At 39.2% G+C, this 18457-nt stretch overlaps 2 protein-coding genes across 2 annotated transcripts; one reads left to right on the top strand and one right to left on the bottom strand.

The window, feature by feature from the left end:
* Window positions 1–508: 508 nt before the first annotated feature.
* On the top strand, window positions 509–10093 carry hemk1 (HemK methyltransferase family member 1). The gene is made up of 11 exons (XM_042506979.1): window positions 509–779; window positions 2329–2502; window positions 2613–2704; window positions 3283–3376; window positions 3494–3631; window positions 5849–5913; window positions 6037–6086; window positions 6169–6274; window positions 8770–8865; window positions 9154–9264; window positions 9495–10093. Exons 1-11 carry the CDS (start codon window positions 660–662, stop codon window positions 9556–9558), a joined length of 1110 nt encoding a protein of 369 aa, XP_042362913.1. The 5' UTR covers window positions 509–659; the 3' UTR covers window positions 9559–10093.
* A 103-nt stretch (window positions 10094–10196) lies between these two features.
* Window positions 10197–12767, bottom strand: cish (cytokine inducible SH2-containing protein). The gene is made up of 3 exons (XM_042506988.1): window positions 12070–12767; window positions 11298–11461; window positions 10197–11129 (listed from the first exon to the last, which is right to left on the bottom strand). Exons 1-3 carry the CDS (start codon window positions 12087–12089, stop codon window positions 10633–10635), a joined length of 681 nt encoding a protein of 226 aa, XP_042362922.1. The 5' UTR covers window positions 12090–12767; the 3' UTR covers window positions 10197–10632.
* Window positions 12768–18457: the final 5690 nt, after the last annotated feature.

The raw sequence follows: 18457 nt of genomic DNA, 5'->3' as shown, positions 1-18457 counted from the left end.
ACCTTGCATTATAAAATGTGTATGTAATTTTTATTTATTTATTTTAGTGTTTGTCTTTTCATTGTATTTATTCATTTATTTGTTTGTTTGTTTTGTCCCTGTATGTATCTCTATATATTTTTGTAATGATCTTGCATTCAAAAAAGAAAGTAAAAAATAAAAGTAATAATAATAATAAGAAGAAGAACAATAATTGTTTTTATTATTATTATAATTATAGTTGTTGTTGTTGTTGTTGTTGTTGTTGTTGTTGTTGTTATCATTAATATTACAAGATTCACATTGTCTCGTCTAATAAAATGTAAAAAAAAAAAAAATCAAATAAAATAAAAAAAAAACAACTGGGGGGTTAGGTGATCTATTTTTGCTTGTTTTTAGGATGCTGCACGTTCAAAATTTCATATATTCGACAGTCATTGAAGGTAACAGTATTCATCAGGGTCAGTGCTGCGCAGTCTGCGACGTTTTGCGTCAGATTCAACCTTCTGAGGCGTCTGCTGCGCCATGTGTAGGAAATACTACCAACAGAGTCAACTAGAAAGCCATCCGGATGCAGAAAATGTAATTTAATGTCCATTTAGAGCGATAAGTTAGAAAATCAGGAGACCAGAATACCGTGTAAGGATGCAGTGAGTTCAGATGATAGTAACACAAACTGTATGTTCCTGTGCAACGTGAGGAATAATGGTGTAGAGGAGGTGTTGTTTAGATCAATCATGTGGGGAAGATCTCTGAGTGCAGGCTACAGATGCTTTGGGTGCAGGAGAATTGGACTAAAGGTAATGCAGTCAAATTGTTGTTTGTTGTTGTCCTCTTGGTACTGTGAATTGGAGGCTAACTGCCCTTAGCACAGTGGAGTAAAACAGGCTGTTGAAAAATAACATTCAAACCAGGTTTCAACGTTACCATAAACATACAAGAAAAGGGAAAAGTATGAAATATATAAATATATACATATATTTAGGACAGACATCTACATGGGATGGGTTTTTAAATCTCTTGCATTCCTTTCACACGAAACTGTTGCTCAGCAAGAAAGAGATGACCCCGAGGTTAGCCAAAAGTCTGTGAAAAGTGCAAAATTACCTGACAATTTTACATAAAATTAAAAAAAACCAAGCAAACAGAACCCCCAAACACAAAAAGAACTAGAAATGCCTTTTTAAAAAATATTCTTCTACATCTACTTATCTCTTTTTTGTGTCTTCCTTCTATGCTGTCTTCTTTGGTGCTTATGATTTTAGTAAAATTAACTGAATGATTGAATTTTTGAGAATCCTACCAAGCTAACACTCAATACTATGTCCATATTGACAAAACTTTAAACAAATATACATATTGTATGTGTGATTTAAGCTGCTATCTAAGGTAGCAAACAACCCAGTTTTATACATCCAAAGAACTTCTATAAAAATGAACTGCATGGCAACCAGACCGGGCCTCTAATTGGGACGGGCCTTTATTTGTCAAAATGTGTTGTCACACTGACTTAGTGAAAGGGACAGAACCTTAAATTGGGACTTGGCTTTTATTTGAAGTTTTATGGTGTATATATATATATATATATATATGTGTGTGTGTGTGTATGTGTGTGTGTGTGTGTGTGTGTGTGTGTGTGTGTGTGTGTGCAGGTCAGTAATGTTCTGCAAAAACCTATTTTCTGGCCATTACCTGAAATCATAACCCTGGAACAGAAGGGGAGACATACTCAATTGTTGACTCTAATTTCGGGCGCCCACCTTTAACTGTGAAGACTGTATAAATCTTCTGTGCTGCCAGGGAAAAGATGTGTGTGAAACATCCATGTTTTTACAAATATTTAATTTGACTGGTTTGAGGAGGCATAAAACCATGAGGCGGTAATTCTTGGTAAAGATAAGAAGCTCTGAGCTGCAAATATTTAGAGGGCTCACTTGAACATGTTATCTTTGTTTTGCTGTCACTTTAAAATCCATTTGCACACAGCTACACGAGGCACAGATTATTTGAAACAGCTCTCAGTATCATGCAGTCCTGTATTGAATTGCTCAAATTGTGTACATCTATCTAATAATTTAATAATCTACAGATTACTTGATGCTCCACTGTGCAAAGGAAGCTGAAATCTGGTGAATCGTGGGTGAGACACGTGTCATGTGTGTACATCAATCAGAGCTGTTTGAAGTTAAATGTGAAATTTTCAAATTGGACACAGCGCCATTTAGATGGTGATTTGGATTACCCCGAGGTGGAGTCACAAGGGGAAACCAACAAGTGCCTTTTAATCCGCAGAGGGACCATACGATATTTGTAACGTTGTTGTTATTTTGAAACTATTTAATCTTTTAGGGGATTTGGGGCACTCATGCAGTGCGCACCTGCAGCGCTCCAGCCTTACCTGCAGGCAGGATCACGGCGCTCCAGGCAGTGGATTTTTGGAAGAGACACTTTGAGGAGAGAGGTGTGACGGAGCCTGACCAATCCAGCCAATACATTATTGCTTATCTGCTCGGGGCTAAAACTGTGAGTGGGAAATCTCCAAGCTTCCTCTTTACTGATTGACGCAATGCCTGAATAGCCGCATTCACATTTAAAACCATCCCTTTCTGTTCTGACATCATTTCTTTGTACAGATAGAAAGTCTTGAGCAGAGGACGTTAACAGAGTTTCTCAGCCAAGAAAAAACTGAGCAGATATGGAAACTCTGCTCCAGACGCCTATCAAGGTAGTAAGTTTACATACACCTCTGTATAAGTATATAAATTTATTTGCTTTTTTTTAACTGAGAAAAGTCAGAAATAGTCTTGTATAGGGGTCGACCAATATTGTTTTTTCAGGGCTGATACCGATACAGATATTTAGCACTTAATGAGACCAATGACCTACATTTGGCACTATAATAATGCATACACAAATAATGGCAATATTTCTGTCAAAATTTAGATTTTGGAATAAAACAAATTCCAACACAAAACTTTGTTTAAATGCCTTTAGCAAATGTTTAATCAAAACTGAACCTTTTAACATCATATACAGCTAGTTCCCAGCAACGTTTTTATAAAGTTAGGTGAAATTTTAAATAAAGAAATGATTGAATAAGAATAGCTTCCTGAGGTTTCCATGCTGACACTATATTTGCATGTATTGCAGACTGTTGTTGGTTGCACATTTTTTTCATTCATTAATTTTTATCAGCAATCATTGAAATAAAACAGTGATACAGATAATCGGCAAAATGCCAATTAATAATCTGTTGACTCCTAGTCTTGTACCTTGTGCCTTGAATGTTTGTGTTTGGTGCAGGATGCCTGTGCAGTTTGTGATTGAGGAGTGGGACTTCAGAGATCTGACTTTGAGGATGCGACCTCCCGTGTTCATACCAAGACCTGAAACTGAGGTTTGACAGGAGAAAAAACAGGCCTCACTGAGTAAAAACAATCTATAGTAAAAATCCCACTGATCTGTCACATGTAACATAACCAGTGCAGTGTTTTCTCTCTGTGTGTTGGTGCAGGAGTTGGTTGAACTGGTGCTCACTGATCTGGAGATGAAGTTGGGAACTGGAGTGGGTGCAGACGCCCAGCATACATGCTTGGAGGTGGGATGTGGCTCTGGTGCCATTTCTCTCAGTCTGCTGAAGAGTCTGCCTCAGGTGAGGTTTGTGTTGACTGCAGGAAATAGGTTGTTAGCTTCCACGAATGCCGAGTCGGTCCGTCAGTCCAACACTTAGATTCGGGCTGAAATAATAACAACTATCAGATGGATTACAATGAAACTTGGCACAGACATTCATAGTCCACAGAGAATATAGCCCTCTGACTTCTAGTCAGCAATCTCCTGACTTGATGGTCTGTCAAACTTTTCACGTATTCAGTGAGATATCTCAACATATTTGGACAAAATGAGCACAAAATTTTGTACACACAGTCATGGTCTCTGGAAGAATTTTTTGTCCCTGACCTTTCATAAGGTTGACATTTGTGTTTTTTAAATAGAAATAATTCAGAAGCTATTGGATGGATTGCCATGAAATTTGTCACAGACGTTCATTTTCTCCCTATGATGAATTGATGTAACTTTGGTGATCCTCTAACATTTAATCTTGTGCTATTATAACTGCAAAACTAATAAATACCCTATCATTGTCAGCTACTGTTTTGCTTTTAACTATGATTAGCAACCACTAGCATGCTAACATGCAAAACTAAGATTTAGAACATGGTAAATATGATACCTGCTGATAATAAGCATGTTCGTATTGTCAGTGTGAGCTTTGTGCAATGCTGTACTTCACCAATACAGCATCACACTCCTATAACATTGTCGAGATGTTTTTTACTCCATGCATCGTTCTTCCTTGTTAAACCTGGTGCCTACATTACCCACAATGCAACATGAACACAGGCAGTTTAGTTGGAGATTTGGGAGTGTTACACTCAAACGGCGACTTCCGAGGCTAAAAAATGAAGCCACTGCAGTTGTGCCAAAAACTGTGCATCCTCTAATGCAAGGGTGTCAAACATATGGCCCATGGGCATGAATCAGCCCGCCACAGGGTCCAATCCAGCCCTCAGGATGACTTTGCAAAGTGTAAAATTTCAAAGGGGTCATTAATACTAGAGCCTGACTGATTTAAGTCAGACAAATTATAAAGTAAATACCATTAGATTGCAAGGAAATTGTCTTCATCCTTTGTCTTGATCCTTTGATAAAACTGAAATAGATAATCCTTGACAATGACATTTCAGTTACGGACATCTCTGACTATATACAGACCCAAAAATTGAGCATTTTTATTGTATAAATTTAGGAATATTCCAAAGTAAAAGTCCAACAAACCCCACAGCAACATGTCCACATACAGAAGTTTGACAATGCTTTGTGTACAACTGATTTAATGAGATACGAATAAGACAGAAGTGCTAATAAACACTAAATTACTACAGCTTTCATGACTGTTGATGTGCTGAGCAGCCATATTGGATTTTGAGGATTTTGAGGCTTTCTGAATTGGAAATCTGACTTAGAAGGGCATATTCCAGTTGAAATTTCTGACTACGTTCCAGTGGAAATGGAATACAGATTTTTTTTCAATTTCAAACTTATAGTTTTCAGCCGCAACTGACGTCAAATTTATCAGATTTTGTGCACCTCCCTCTGGAGCCACAAAAGGCATTACGCAAATATTTCCCACATGCAGCAGTACTCCCCAAGACCTGTAAACAGACTTTGATGTTTAAAATCTGTGGAGTTCCCCTTTAACATGTAGCATAGCTGTAGATTCTTTGTCTTGTTTTGGAAGTGCTGAAATGACTCATCAGTTAAGTGATGAATAAGTTAAGAGAGAAGGTATTTATCACAGTTATTATAATTTAAATATGACCTGAATAGCTGGTCTAAGGTTCCAAAGTGTGAATAGTTTATCAGTTTTCTATCCTTATAAGTTGATTACATTGGAAGTTTAAAGGCTTCCAGTCAAACTAAACCAGTCATTTTATTTTGGTAACAATTTTGACATTTTAAAGACTACATGATAAATTTCTTTATAGAATAGTTTAATACAATGGTAGGTCAAGTGATAATTACAAATTAATTATTAGTTACAGTTGTAAAATAGATATGCGTGTTTAAGTAAAAGAACTCCGTAGTAGAATACTTTATTTTCACAAAGCACTGTACAAACATGCCCCCTAATATCCTGTTGTAAGTTTAGCTGTGTCTGTTTGTTTTTCTTTCTCCACTGTTAACAGATCGTAAAGTTGTAAAAAATTTCGTAACTTTTCATTTAGACAGGAAGTTTTTTTCCCCAAGGTAGTTGTATCCACACACACAGCAGCTTTAATTACTGTGCTTGTTTCTCTGTCACTAGCTTAAAGCCATTGCTGTGGATCAAAGCCAGGATGCGGTGGATTTAACAAGAGAAAATGCATTAAGGTAATTGTACCATAGCAAATGTAAACAAATTGTAAACATACTAACTGGTTTACTTTTAATGTGGCTAAAGTCTGATGTCCGTAGAGTAATGCATCAAGTCTGATGAAGGATTTCTCTCTGCAGGTTGGGGCTTCAGGACAGATTGGAGATTCATCATATAGATGTAATGAAAGGTAAGTCAGTGCATTGCAGTTATTCAAAACCGCACCTAAACTTACTCCTGTTAAAAAAAAGTTTCAATTTGTGTTTTGTCAGATGCAGAAACTGTGTTGAGCCTCTGCAGCCATGTCTCAGTTTTGGTCAGTAACCCTCCGTACCTGTTCTCTGAGGATATGACAACGTTGGAACCTGAAATATTTAGGTGACTAAAACACCTTCAGCCTCTTTATGTAGTAAGCCCCCATAGTTAGCATTTATGAGCAGTAGCTTATAAACATTAAAGATGTGGTTGCAATACATAGTGCAGATAAAAAAAGTATTTATGGATTTATCAACATTTATAGGCTAACTCTTCAAAGGAAGTATCCATTTATGGTGTCTAAACATTTTATAACTGATTGATAGTTAATTATTATATAACGTTAGATCTTTATGGTGTGCAGTAAAGAATTTGTTGTTGTTATTGAAGATAAATCCAATGTTTTTTTTATGTCTACAAAGACAATTAGCTGTAATTAAAGTCGAGGGGAAAAGAGTTGAAAGTTTTCAAGGAGATATAACAAAAAATTATTGACATTGACTGTAAATGCTGACCTCCTATGGTTAAGCTAAAGCTAATATGAGTTGAACACACAAACAGAGGTGCTGTTTTAGCTTAATAATAAACACATAAAAATGCTGAGAAAAGTGTGTAGAATTACAAGTTTAGTGTGTATATATATATATATATATATATATATATATATATATATATATATATATATATATATATATATAGGTAATTTAATATTAAATACCAAATCATGTAGCCTTTTTCATTAGAGTTGTGAACTGAGAGGGCAGTCACTGCTGTTCTGCTAAGCTAGGCTACTTTAGCAGGCTATCAGGTTGTTTTTATTCTCCCATTAGCAGACTTAGCTACTGCCTTATTCATGTTGGATAACAAACTCAATTACCGGTATGTCAGTTAATCAATACTAAGATGTGTCAATTACCAGAAACTGCCAAGAGGTAAAGTAAATTTACCTTTGCCAAGGTTTACCGTGGCTATATTGCTAGCTAGCTTTAGCTTGATGTGGCTATCTTGCTTTAGCTGTGTTGTTAGCTGTCTTGGTTACTAGTTGTTTTGTTGTAACCAAAATGCTGTTTCTTTTTTAAAATATATGTTTTATGGGATAAAGTTTGACATGCTAGAACATGTAGGCGAATCATATTAGACAATCATAAGACATAGCTACTTCAATGGCTCTGTGTGCTATCCCATTAAATTAGATGTTTGTAAATGATAAAGGGGGTTGTAATTAAGTTATACAAATTATTTTTGAATTCTTGACAAGAAAATAAAATTGTATATATAGGGTGACCAGACATCCCAATTTTCCAGGGACAAGGCCCATTTTTGATTGGCTGTCCCCAAAGATGTCCCTGTTTTTAATTGCAGGGTTGCAAACTCACAGTTGACTGTGAGACTTGAGCAATTGACACACCTACACTCTCAGGCTACATGTCCAATTATGTGACAATGGGCCCCTGGGAACACATGTAAAACCCCCCTTCTACATAGGAAGAGGTGTAGAGGATATAGTGTATATCCATATCTATCTATCTATCTATGTATCTATCTAACTATATATATATACATACATACATACATCTGTTGTCTACCGCTTATCCGGATATATTCCCTTATTCCCTCTCCCCGGCCACTTCGTCCAGCTCATCCCGGGGATCCCAAGGTCTTCCCAGGCCAGCTGAGAGACATAGTCTCCCCAGTGTGTCCTGGGTCTTCCCCGGGGCCTCCTACCGGTAGGACGTGCCCTGAACACCTCACTAGGGAGGCATCCGGGAGGCATCCTAATTACATGCCCGAGCCACCTCACCTGTCTCTTCTCAACACGGAGGAGCAGCGGCTCTACTCTGAGCTCCCCCAGGATGACTGATCTTCTCACCCTGTCTCTAAGGGAGAGCCAAGCCACCCTACAGAGGAAGCTCATTTCGGCCTTTTTTAAACTCCTCCACTGGGGGCAGGATCTCTTCCCCAATATGGAGAGGGCACTCCACCCTTTTCCTGCTGAGAACCATGGCCTCAAATTTGGAGGTGCTGATTCTCATCCCAGCCGTTTCACACTCGGCTGCGAACCGATCCAGTGAGAGCTGAAGGTCACGGCCTGATGAAGCCAACAGGACCACATCATCTGCAAAAAGCAGCAACCCAATCCTGAGGTCACCGAACCGGATCCCCTCAACGCCCTGGCTGCACCTAGAAATTCTACCCATAAAAGTTATGAACAGAATCGGTGACAAAGGGCAGCCCTGGCGGAGTCCAACCCTCACTGGAAACAAGTCCGATTTACTGCTGGCAATGCAGACCAAGCTCTGGCACCGGTCATACAGCGAACGGACGTCCAATATCAGGGGGTCCAATACCCCATACCCCTGGAGAACCCCCCACAGGACACCCCGAGGGACACGGTCAAATGCCTTCTCCAGCCTTCCCACAGCATAGTTTGTTATAGTACACCTTATGTATGTAGCTATTAAATTTAATGTTTGTTTCAGAGTAACCAAGACATTAAACCTTTCAAAATGCATAAAATGTATAAAGATCATTTACATCAGTGCATTGGGTGTCCACAGAATTTCTTTTTTAGTATGTGACATTAAATGTATGTGATTTATCGATTGTTGTGTTCCCAGGTTTGAAGAACATGCAGCTTTAGATGGGGGTGAAGATGGTCTAACAGTGATCAAACAGATTTTGACTCTGGCTCCACAGATTCTATCAAATCATGGGTAAGAAACCCCACCACCTGACAAAGCATGCACATTCACACACACATGCACACTCACAAACCCACCTGGGTTTAATTCCTAACAGCGGCTTGTCACAAGAACAGCATGTTCTGAAAACACACGTATCGTGTTGCCTCTTTAATGAGTTAAGCTTTTTAAAAGACTTCCAGTGAATACAGTTTCAGACATGCGCCACCACTCTCATCTCAAGGTCGGTCACGATAACGCTGTCCTGTTGATAATTATTTTATAAAGTCCGTTTTGTGTTCTTGCTCTGGTGAATAACAGCCGTGTTTACTTGGAGGTGGATCCCAGACAACCCCCGCTCATTCGCCGGTGGGTGGAGGCGAATGTGGAAAAGATGCATTGTGTGGAAACACGGCACGACATCACCGGCAGGTCTGTCTGCAGAGCCTCTCAGCCCTCATGTCTGTCACACGAGCATCATTAAAGCATTTTGTCATCAACTAACCTGCTGTAGCTTCATACTAAAGTGCCCATCCTTTGGGCTCATCACTGTATTTGATTTAAAGTAAAAAAAACAACTTAATTAGAAAATTAAGCTCAATACACTTGTTTATTTCACATTTTAGGTCTAAATTAAGATTTAATTTGTTTTTGTGTCGTAGGCCGCGATTCTGCATCCTTCAGAAAGAGGAGTCAAACAAGAACCACAAGCTGGATCTGGATTGAGAAACTGAGATCCTATTACGTTGGCTTCAGCCCAGGTCGTCACAGCCTCAGCTCCCCTACCCCCACTGAGCCGCGGCGCGCGCGCTTACACCGACCTGATCATTTAAAATTCACAGTTTGCAGAAATCATTTTCATGTCACTGTTGCACGTTTAATCCGGTAACATTTGTGATCACATCCTGCGGCACAACAGGAAAAAAAAGTGTTCTAGATGGCACAATAGCAGGCTCAAAGCTGAAGGTAATTACTGAGGCTTTTCTTAGAACCCTCCCTCTCAGAATCTCACCCTCCTCCCAGGAAGCATTCAGTAGTTCTGTGAATCCGCTGATGAACGGTCCTCCCCTTCGCCCGTCTACACGCTGACTCAGATGCAGGCTGTACGCATTGTTGAGCAAAAAACACACACACATGCACAATGTGGCCTTTAGTTCCCCACACAATCTGCGTTCCTCACACACTTAGAGCTCAAAGGCCACAAAGTCTTTGTGTCTCAGAGGTGATTCGAAGCCGAAAATATTTCGTAACAAGTGTCACAAGTCATCATGTGGTGGTTAATAATAATAATGATGATGACAGTTTTTCTCTTGACCCTGTGAGTAATACATTTAGAAAGAAGAGAGAAAATGACTTAAAGGACAGCAAGTTAGACTCCAGTTTTAATAGAAAAATGTAGACATGTAAAAGGTAGAAAAAATGTTTTACTGAGAAAAATAAAATGGCGTAAAAGATGTCTCAATGGAATCAGTGTACTTCTTAGGAACAGTATGTACATCCAGAACTGATAAAGGTAAAACAGATATGGACCATTTCCACATCCAATCGTGAAATAAGTGATTACAGTACTGAAATTTGCTCACAAGTCGACTCTTTCTGGGGCGCTTTGTCACCCAGCCCTCGACAAGTCTGAAACCAGGCACGTCAGCTGAATTTGTACATATTTCGTCAGCAAAAACACAACCCCGTGTCCAGTATTTTCATGACTGGCCTCCAGCTGCTAGAGCAGCGACACAGGCACAGAGGACCTGTTTTACAGTTTGTTTCCTTCAAGTCATGATGGTGGACTTCAGGGACCCCTCATACCTTGAAGGGATAGTCCTGTATGTAGCGCAGCAGAGGCCTCGGGAGTGGTAGCTGGTCGGGGCAGTCAGAGTGTCTGTTAATGACGAGGCGTGTGAGGTGCTGTAAAGAGGGGAGGCCCTGGGGCTTGTACACGGCCCGTTTCAGTTTTAATACCACAGACGTCTCCTGAATTATCTGCTGAGAGGGTTTTGAAGGAGCCTCCTCCTCCACCTTCCTCTCCTCTGCTTTCCTCTCTGGTCCCATGTAGTGCTGCACCAGGCTGGGCACGTTGGGGAAGGACGACAGGCTGGGACGGGCCGGGGAGCTGGAGTCAAGCAGAAATTGGGCGCCGCTGTACTGGATCCGTATACTGGTGGGACCGCGTGCAGTCCTAACCGAGAGGGTTAGCATGTACAGAGGGTGGCTGCTGTCCCGTACCAAAAAAGCTCCTTCAGATGCCTCTTGAAGTGCAGCGTGGGCCTGAGCTGCAGTTACAGCTCCCCAGTACCATCCTACACACACACACATTCCTGAATATTAGTCACTCTGAGCAGTTTTCACCATCCTGTACTTTGCTTGATTTAACAGTTAACAATTAATTGAACAAACATCTTTGTTAAAAATGTGCCAAACAGAGCCTGGGAGAGTTTTCAAAAATCATACTTTTTTTCATACTTTACCTGAATTTTCTAGATAGCAGAAGTTGCTGGCTATCGCCCGCAGGTCTTTCGTGGGGTCCCATAGTGGAGGGGTGCTTTGAAGGCAAGGGGTAGGAGGTGCAGTGCCTGTCCGCATGCCCCGCGGGGCTTCAGTGGACAGAGTGGCGGGCAGAGGAGTTCTGGGGCTGGAAATAAAGTGGAAAAAAATAGTTTTAAAACACACACAAAAAAACAAAATCATTACAGCAGCCTTTCCTCTTCCATATTAATGCAGGAATGCACAATGTAGTTAAATGGTTATTGCTTAACAATCATAAGAAGAGGAGGAAATTCACTGCAATCACGTCACTGTCCAGTTTCAACTTGTCACAATATATGAATAACTAGTCTCATTCATGATTTTATGATGATATTTTTTTTCTAATTTTGTGACATTTTTTTGTTTTACGCGTTTCATGTGTTGCAGTCGAGGTCAGGTTTTGACTGCAGTCTGGCTTTCCTCGTTAAATAGAGGTTAAATTATGAAAAGTACTGTATAATTACTATTATTAATATTAAGAAGTTTTTGATGAAGTCCATTTTTAGTTTTTATAGCAGGCCTTTGCGTTTGAAATTGTCAGACTAAGTTACAGACAGTCCTAACCTCTAGCAAACATGCACAACTAACACTCATATTTAAAGACTTTAAATATAACAGCATTAAGAGTACATTACTTTTAAAGGTAGAATTGTATTTTTCATATTATCCTAAAACAGACAGTAAAAGAGAAAATCCAGAAACAAAGAAACTCACCCCGGTACACAAAGAATCATGCTATTTCTTGAATCCTCTGGACTAAGATCCCGAAAGTATTTCTTCTTGAGAAAATAACGAAAACATAAGACACTGAGCTCTATTTAAAGAATTAAAAATAAACACCTTTGCTAGAAATCGATGTGATTAAGAACATAAAGACCTCCGCGTACTACCCGGTCAGGGTCTGGTCCTGTAGTTTTTAATAAGATTACCGGATATAAAACGTGCCGTTTTAAAAAACGAAAAATGAAAATTTAAAACATAAAAATCTCCGTAGCAGCGGGTTGGAGTGTGTTGTCACCAGAGCGGGATCCAAATGTGTGAAGGACAGAGTGTAAAGGCTTGGCTTTTAAAATTTATCGTTTCCTAGAAGTCTATTCTGAGAACAGCACCGGCGGCTCTGACGTCACACCGGCCGCACCAACTCCCTCTGCGCGCACACCGCCGCCGCTCGTCTCGCGCTCTGACAGCCCACGAACTGCTCCGGTATTAAAAACATTTTTTTTTCTTTTTGGCTTTTAAAACGTTTTTTTATTTTATTTTTTAAAAATTTCTCCGGATAATAGTGTCATTTTTTCGGCCCGTGTTTTGAGTCTCATCTCTCCCCCGGTTACTCCGCCCGACGGCTCCTGCCTTCGCTGAACCGGCGCTCGCTCCCAGGAATCGCGCGGCAGCTTCTCCCTATCCGCTTTCCAGGAATAATTGCAGGGCTTGACTCCGCCCCGCCGGGCGGCTCTAACAGAGCCTTCTTTCTGGGAATTCAGCGCCTCGACATTAAAGATAATAGGAATGCGCACACCGGCTGTTTCCAGTAATATAGATTTCCCTCGATCCTGGTGGAAAAACACGGCGAGAGTTTTTCTCGGAGGTTTCCGTCGGAGTAATTACGCTGGAGAAAGCAAGTTGTTATTGTTACGATAAACTAAAAGACGGGTTAACTCTACACTAGAGAAAATGACATTTTGCGCACAGTTTGTTCCACCCTTCAACCCTGTCGTGTGTATTTGATCTTTTATTTGTTGAACAATGTGTTTCCAGTAGTTTTGTCTGAATGCAAAATTGTATTTCTGCTTATTAATCGCTCCTGAAATTTCGTTTCTGGGGAATCTGTCAAGGAAATCCACATCAGCGCCACATCTTTTACTTTAACCCTTTAAAACCTGTGCGAATTGGTTTGATTTCTTTCAAAGTGACCCAGAAATAAGCAAAAAGCATATTTTTTTAAAAGATAAAAAGTACAAGGAAAAAAGTAAAATAAATAAATGTATTTATTATACAAAATGAAATAAAAAATAAAGTATTATTATTTAATATATATATTAGGATAGTCTAATTATAAATAAAGCTTTTCCCCAAGCTTTTTAAAAGTAGTTCTGTCTAATCTTTATATCTTATAGTAGTATTTCTCCAGTACTTTCCTGTAATTTGTGGAACACTTTTTTTTCCCAAATTGCTCATTGCCCTTTTCCCCATTTTTTTGAAAGAAAGCAAACCAATTTGCTCAGGGTTCAAGGTTTAACTACACATGAAGGCGTCTGAATGCAGCACAAGAAAAGTGCTGTCAGTCCAAGTTTCACAGGGTTAAGTGACTAGATTCAGGTTAAATATTGGCTTCTGCGTATAGCGCTGATGCTGGATATCAACATCAGGTTTTTCAAAACATTAATTCCAACAATAGGCCGATTCATCTCCCACACATATGGTGAGTTGGACTCAGGGCAACACATGAGATGATTTTGTATCATAGTCATATCCAGGAGAGCCTGCTGATCCCATATAGCTAGATCTCAACTCTTTCCAAGAAATCCTGAAATGTGCTTTTTGTTGTTCTAAGTAGTCTTGTGGACTTTTATCTAACCCTGCTGGATGCAGCTGAACAAATACAGTTCAGATGAAAAAAGGACACCATATATATATATATATATTCTGTAACAAGATTATCCATTTTGCTTAAAAAAAAACGAAAAACTGGCAGCATGCATAGTTAATTTACAACAATCACATGCAGCCCACTAAAACAGCACCACACATGGGAAAAACAATCTTTAAAGAATAATTCCCTATAAAGCACTCTTTGAATGTAGTGTTTAAACAACAGCATTTCCAACTGAACACTTTGTTGGAGTGTATAATATGAAAATGCTGTTTGCCAAGAGGGAGTAGACTCCAGGAACAGGAGAGAATATCCATCTGGATGATCGAGTTTGGAGACTATAACAGGTAGGCAGGGACATTACCAAGAATTTAAGGATGAAAAAGAACAAACTGTATGAACCTTTCTGGCTCAATGTTCTCACTGAGGTCTATTTTTGATATCTGGGCATAATGTAAAATATTTGAGTGACTACTTCTAAGAATATCTTTGCACTATGCACAATGTAAATATGCAAAGAGGCCAAAAAACAGCAAATTAAAGAAAGGCTCAGCACACATCGTTGTTAGTCCTATGTGTGCTCTAATGAATATGTCCCTTGCACATTAATCTTATAATACTTTTCTTTATTTGCTGATTGCTCCATATGACTCATACATATGATATGAGTGAGTTTTTATTCACCAATTTGTGCCTTGTCTGCATCGATTTATGGTGTGAATGTATTTAATTTTGTCAAAAATGAAAGTCCTCTGCTTCTTTCATGTCTTTATTCAAGGGCATATATTGAGGGGGACCTGTCCCCTGTGTCCCCCTTGAAATCTACGCCTGTCACATAGGTACATATAACTACATTTTAGGTAAACGTAACAATTAGTTATAATGTAAACTATAAGACTTGTAGTTTTATTTAAGATGACAATGCTTATTTTTTACATTTTTCATGGCAACTTAGATTTTTTAAAGTAAAATCCACTACAGATTTTATAGTGTTGTACACTTTCTGCATATTAATATACATTTTATTGTAACAGAAAATGTATGTATCCATCAGCAAACACCAACCAGACTGCAACTTTGTAACAGTACTGCCTATTATATAATACATCCTTTGAAAGATCTAATAAATTCTGTTTTCCAAGATTTTTCTCTGTGCCCAAATTAATTTTAAGAATTTTCATCTGTGAAGAACTCATTTCATTTATGCACTGGATTGCATGGACAACAGTGCCTCTCAGCACCACACACACACACACACACACACACCACATAATTGCCCTGATTTCTTGAATATAGCCTACTTAACTTTTCTTGTGTGAACACGCTATTTACCAAGAACTTAGGCCTCCCAAGAACTGCTAAGTGGATTGATGTTTGGGACACAATGAATAACTGTTGTCCTCTTTCATTTTGGAGAAAAAATGAGGAAAAGGTTTTCCAGAGGGTTCTGAGAAAAGCTTTAATTGTCTGGAATCAGCAACATAAATCCATCTGTTGTTTGTTAGGAGAGAGAAGCTTATTCATCATGCAGAGTTTTCTAGCGCCACCATCAGGTCAAAATCTTACTTTATCTATTTCTTTTGTTTATGACCTCAGAGACCTGCGAAACCAATGACATCCCTGTCTGCCTGCTGTTGTAGGTCTATGTTGTGTAAAGTGCTCATTACCAAATGTTCGCATTAGGGCTGTCAAACAATTAATTTCTGCGATTAATCACAGTATTTCATTAGTTAATCACTTTTAAATCATGTTTTCAATTCCATTATTTTGCATTTCAAGAAGTTTCTGAACTCCATATTGACAAGTGGAAGCAATTGTCACTGTCTTATTGTCTTGATTATGGAATCAAATGTCTGCAAAAACTGCATAGGACTAGCAGCAAAGGGCACGTCTGTAAAAGGGAGACTCATGAGTCTCAAAAACCTGGAAATCAGTTTGCATTTCAGCTCCTCTGGTTCCCTCATCTCAAAGTCGGTGGGTTTTTGGTTAGAAACCTGAATTAAGGTCTGTGGTTTTGGCGTTTGGTTGAGCAACATAAATACATCAGTAAAAACCCTGCTCGCAAACTCTGAAGCTTTAATGTGTCTTATATGAGACTGTTGCTAACAAGTGGCTAAATGAGACTACAGATCATCACAGTGAACTGTGCCGAACACGGCTTTACAGCCTCGTAGGTCTAGCAGTTGTGAAGTGACCGTAGAGAATTTCATTGTAGCCTAACATTAACGTTTTACTTCTGGTGATTGCAGGCTTAAGAAATCCTGAAAGCGGTGTTGATTTGTGAAGATTATTTTGCTGAACAAAATGTGTAAGATTTAGCGATGTTGGATTACCACAGAGCCTATTTTCAGCAGTTATGTAAAATCCAATGGAAAAATCCCATAGGCTATTTGATGAGGAAACCATGGCAACGTTAGCTTCTGTGTCGGCCTACAGAAAAACAGTCTAAATAGCAACCTTGACTTTGTAGTACAGTTTCTCTGCAGAGGCATGTAGAAGACACAGTACAGGGGAACATGAAGGTAGGAGGTTTTAATAATATCAATGGAAAACAAAGTACACAACTCCATTACCCGAGTCAAAGTATAGATACACCTGGTTAAATATTACTTAAGTGAAAGCTTCATCCATCCATCCACTGTCGCCCACTTATCTGTGGCCGAGTCGTGGGGGCAACAGGCTGAGCAAAGCAGTCCAGACATCCCTCTCCACAACAAAGTTGCTAAGACAAATTTTTACTTGAGTTTAAGAACAGGAGACGTTGCTTATAAAAATACTTAGTAGTATAGTATCCACAGTACTTTATTTTAAAAAAAAAACCCTCAACACATTGTTGTGTATTTATATGCTGAATGCAGTTTCCTCTTAACATTTTTTTTTGTAGTGTAGTAGTGTGTGAACTCGTCTTTGTACCTGATGCTGCAGAGGAGGCCCTGCACCTGCACTTTTGAGGACTGGACAAACGCTGCGCGTGCACGCGCGTGCTCACTGCGTTTAAGCACGCGGAGCCTGACGGTCAGGGCCCCGGAAGCATATTTGACCGGCGCGAGGGCGGGCACCATGCAGGTCCTACCAGCTCTACCTTAGCTAAGGCACTGATATGTAGTCTTAATTTACGTTATAGTACACATGATGAATCGTGTAGACTTTATTACTACTGTGCGAGTTAACACGTTATCCCATGAGCAGAAATCGGAAATAAAACGTTTGGGACCACATCGACCGCCGTAACCATATCGGAAAATTAGCTAACCGCTAGCACAGCAGGTCTTATTTTTGGAGGGGAAACCATCCGGACAACAACTGGATTTAAAGACTTTAAACATCCTTCAGAAACACGAGAGCTGTGTATCATTTGTGGATAATGCTATCGGGAATCACAAATGCACTGAACAACACAACCGACGGACTGAGGAAAACAGGTATGTTATCGGCAGATTTATAATCTGCAGAAAACTGTATGAAAGTGCTGAAATGGCTGTTTGACTGCAGGACATGGTGTGTGGCGGACTCTTATATCGACTGTCATGTTCCAGCTGTGCGCAGTTCACGGCCTGAGTTTTGCATTGTGTTTTAACCCTTGTTTTGTCTTAATTTTCTTCATACACCACTTGTCGTGAGGGTAAAAAAATGACCGGCCTTCACTAAACCCCTAAAATAAAGCAGCTTGATTAAATTTTAAACCCAAATCTATTTTGCACGAAGAAACAACCTGTCCATCACAAACGCTGTGAATGTCTAGGTTATCCCTCTTCATAGTGCAGAGAGGTACTGCATTTAATCAGTGGAATCCACTCGTTTTTATTACTAGAGGTTTATATTAATAATAGGAGAAATTTTATTATTATCATTATTGCTAAAGATGCTGGATAGTTGTAAACATATTATTTTAGCTTGATATACCACTTGTGTAGCCTAAGTATGTAAAAAAATTGTGCAAAAGTAGTTTTGAAATCATTTTAGTATAGGGAGACGATAACAATCTTTAACAACATAGTAGGTATATATTATACTGTACACTGAGGACTGTGTGCAAGTTTGTGTGCATTGACTTTGCAGATGTATTTCTTTGTTGTGTGTGTGTGTGTGTGTGTGTGTGATATTTGTGGCATGAAAATTATGTAATACCCTGATGGTGTACAGCTTTCTTGGAAATATGTACAGAGGCAGTGTTTCACTTTTTCTCATGTTGGGTTCATTCAAAGGATAGTCATGTAACTTCAAGTTGATAAAAAGGTCATTTGTTTTTGTTTTTTTTAAATTGCTGTTCTGGCTGGTCATTTTTGACCCCTAAGACGACGTAAGGGTCAATGTCCTCATGTTGGTGTTGTTTTGATCTTGAGTAATTGATGTTGGGAGATTTTTAACACACAGATCTTCATCGTTTTTTGTGACTGATTTTGTCATCAGTGGTGCTGTGATCCCCTCTCACCTGCGTGCATTTTATTTGTTGTGCGACTATGGTTCATTGTAATATATGGTATGTTTGACTGCATCATCAAATTTCTTGTG

The sequence above is a fragment of the Plectropomus leopardus genome, chromosome 2 (assembly GCF_008729295.1).
Source record: "Plectropomus leopardus isolate mb chromosome 2, YSFRI_Pleo_2.0, whole genome shotgun sequence".
In the NCBI taxonomy this organism is placed as follows: Eukaryota; Metazoa; Chordata; class Actinopteri; order Perciformes; family Serranidae; genus Plectropomus; species Plectropomus leopardus.
Note: the sequence above shows the minus strand (reverse complement) of the source record. Positions and strands in the feature narration are given on the sequence as shown.

Coding starts and splice junctions, on each gene's coding strand:
- hemk1 (XM_042506979.1), top strand. CDS start 660: ATGTTCCTGTGCAACGTGAGGAATAATGGTGTAGAGGAGGTGTTGTTT. Junction 5,914..6,036: donor ACAAGAGAAAATGCATTAAG/GTAATTGTACCA, acceptor TTCTCTCTGCAG/GTTGGGGCTTCAGGACAGAT. Junction 6,087..6,168: donor TCATATAGATGTAATGAAAG/GTAAGTCAGTGC, acceptor GTGTTTTGTCAG/ATGCAGAAACTGTGTTGAGC.
- cish (XM_042506988.1), bottom strand. CDS start 12,089: ATGATTCTTTGTGTACCGGG. Junction 11,462..12,069: donor ATGATTCTTTGTGTACCGGG/GTGAGTTTCTTT, acceptor CTTTATTTCCAG/CCCCAGAACTCCTCTGCCCG. Junction 11,130..11,297: donor CTGCTATCTAGAAAATTCAG/GTAAAGTATGAA, acceptor GTGTGTGTGTAG/GATGGTACTGGGGAGCTGTA.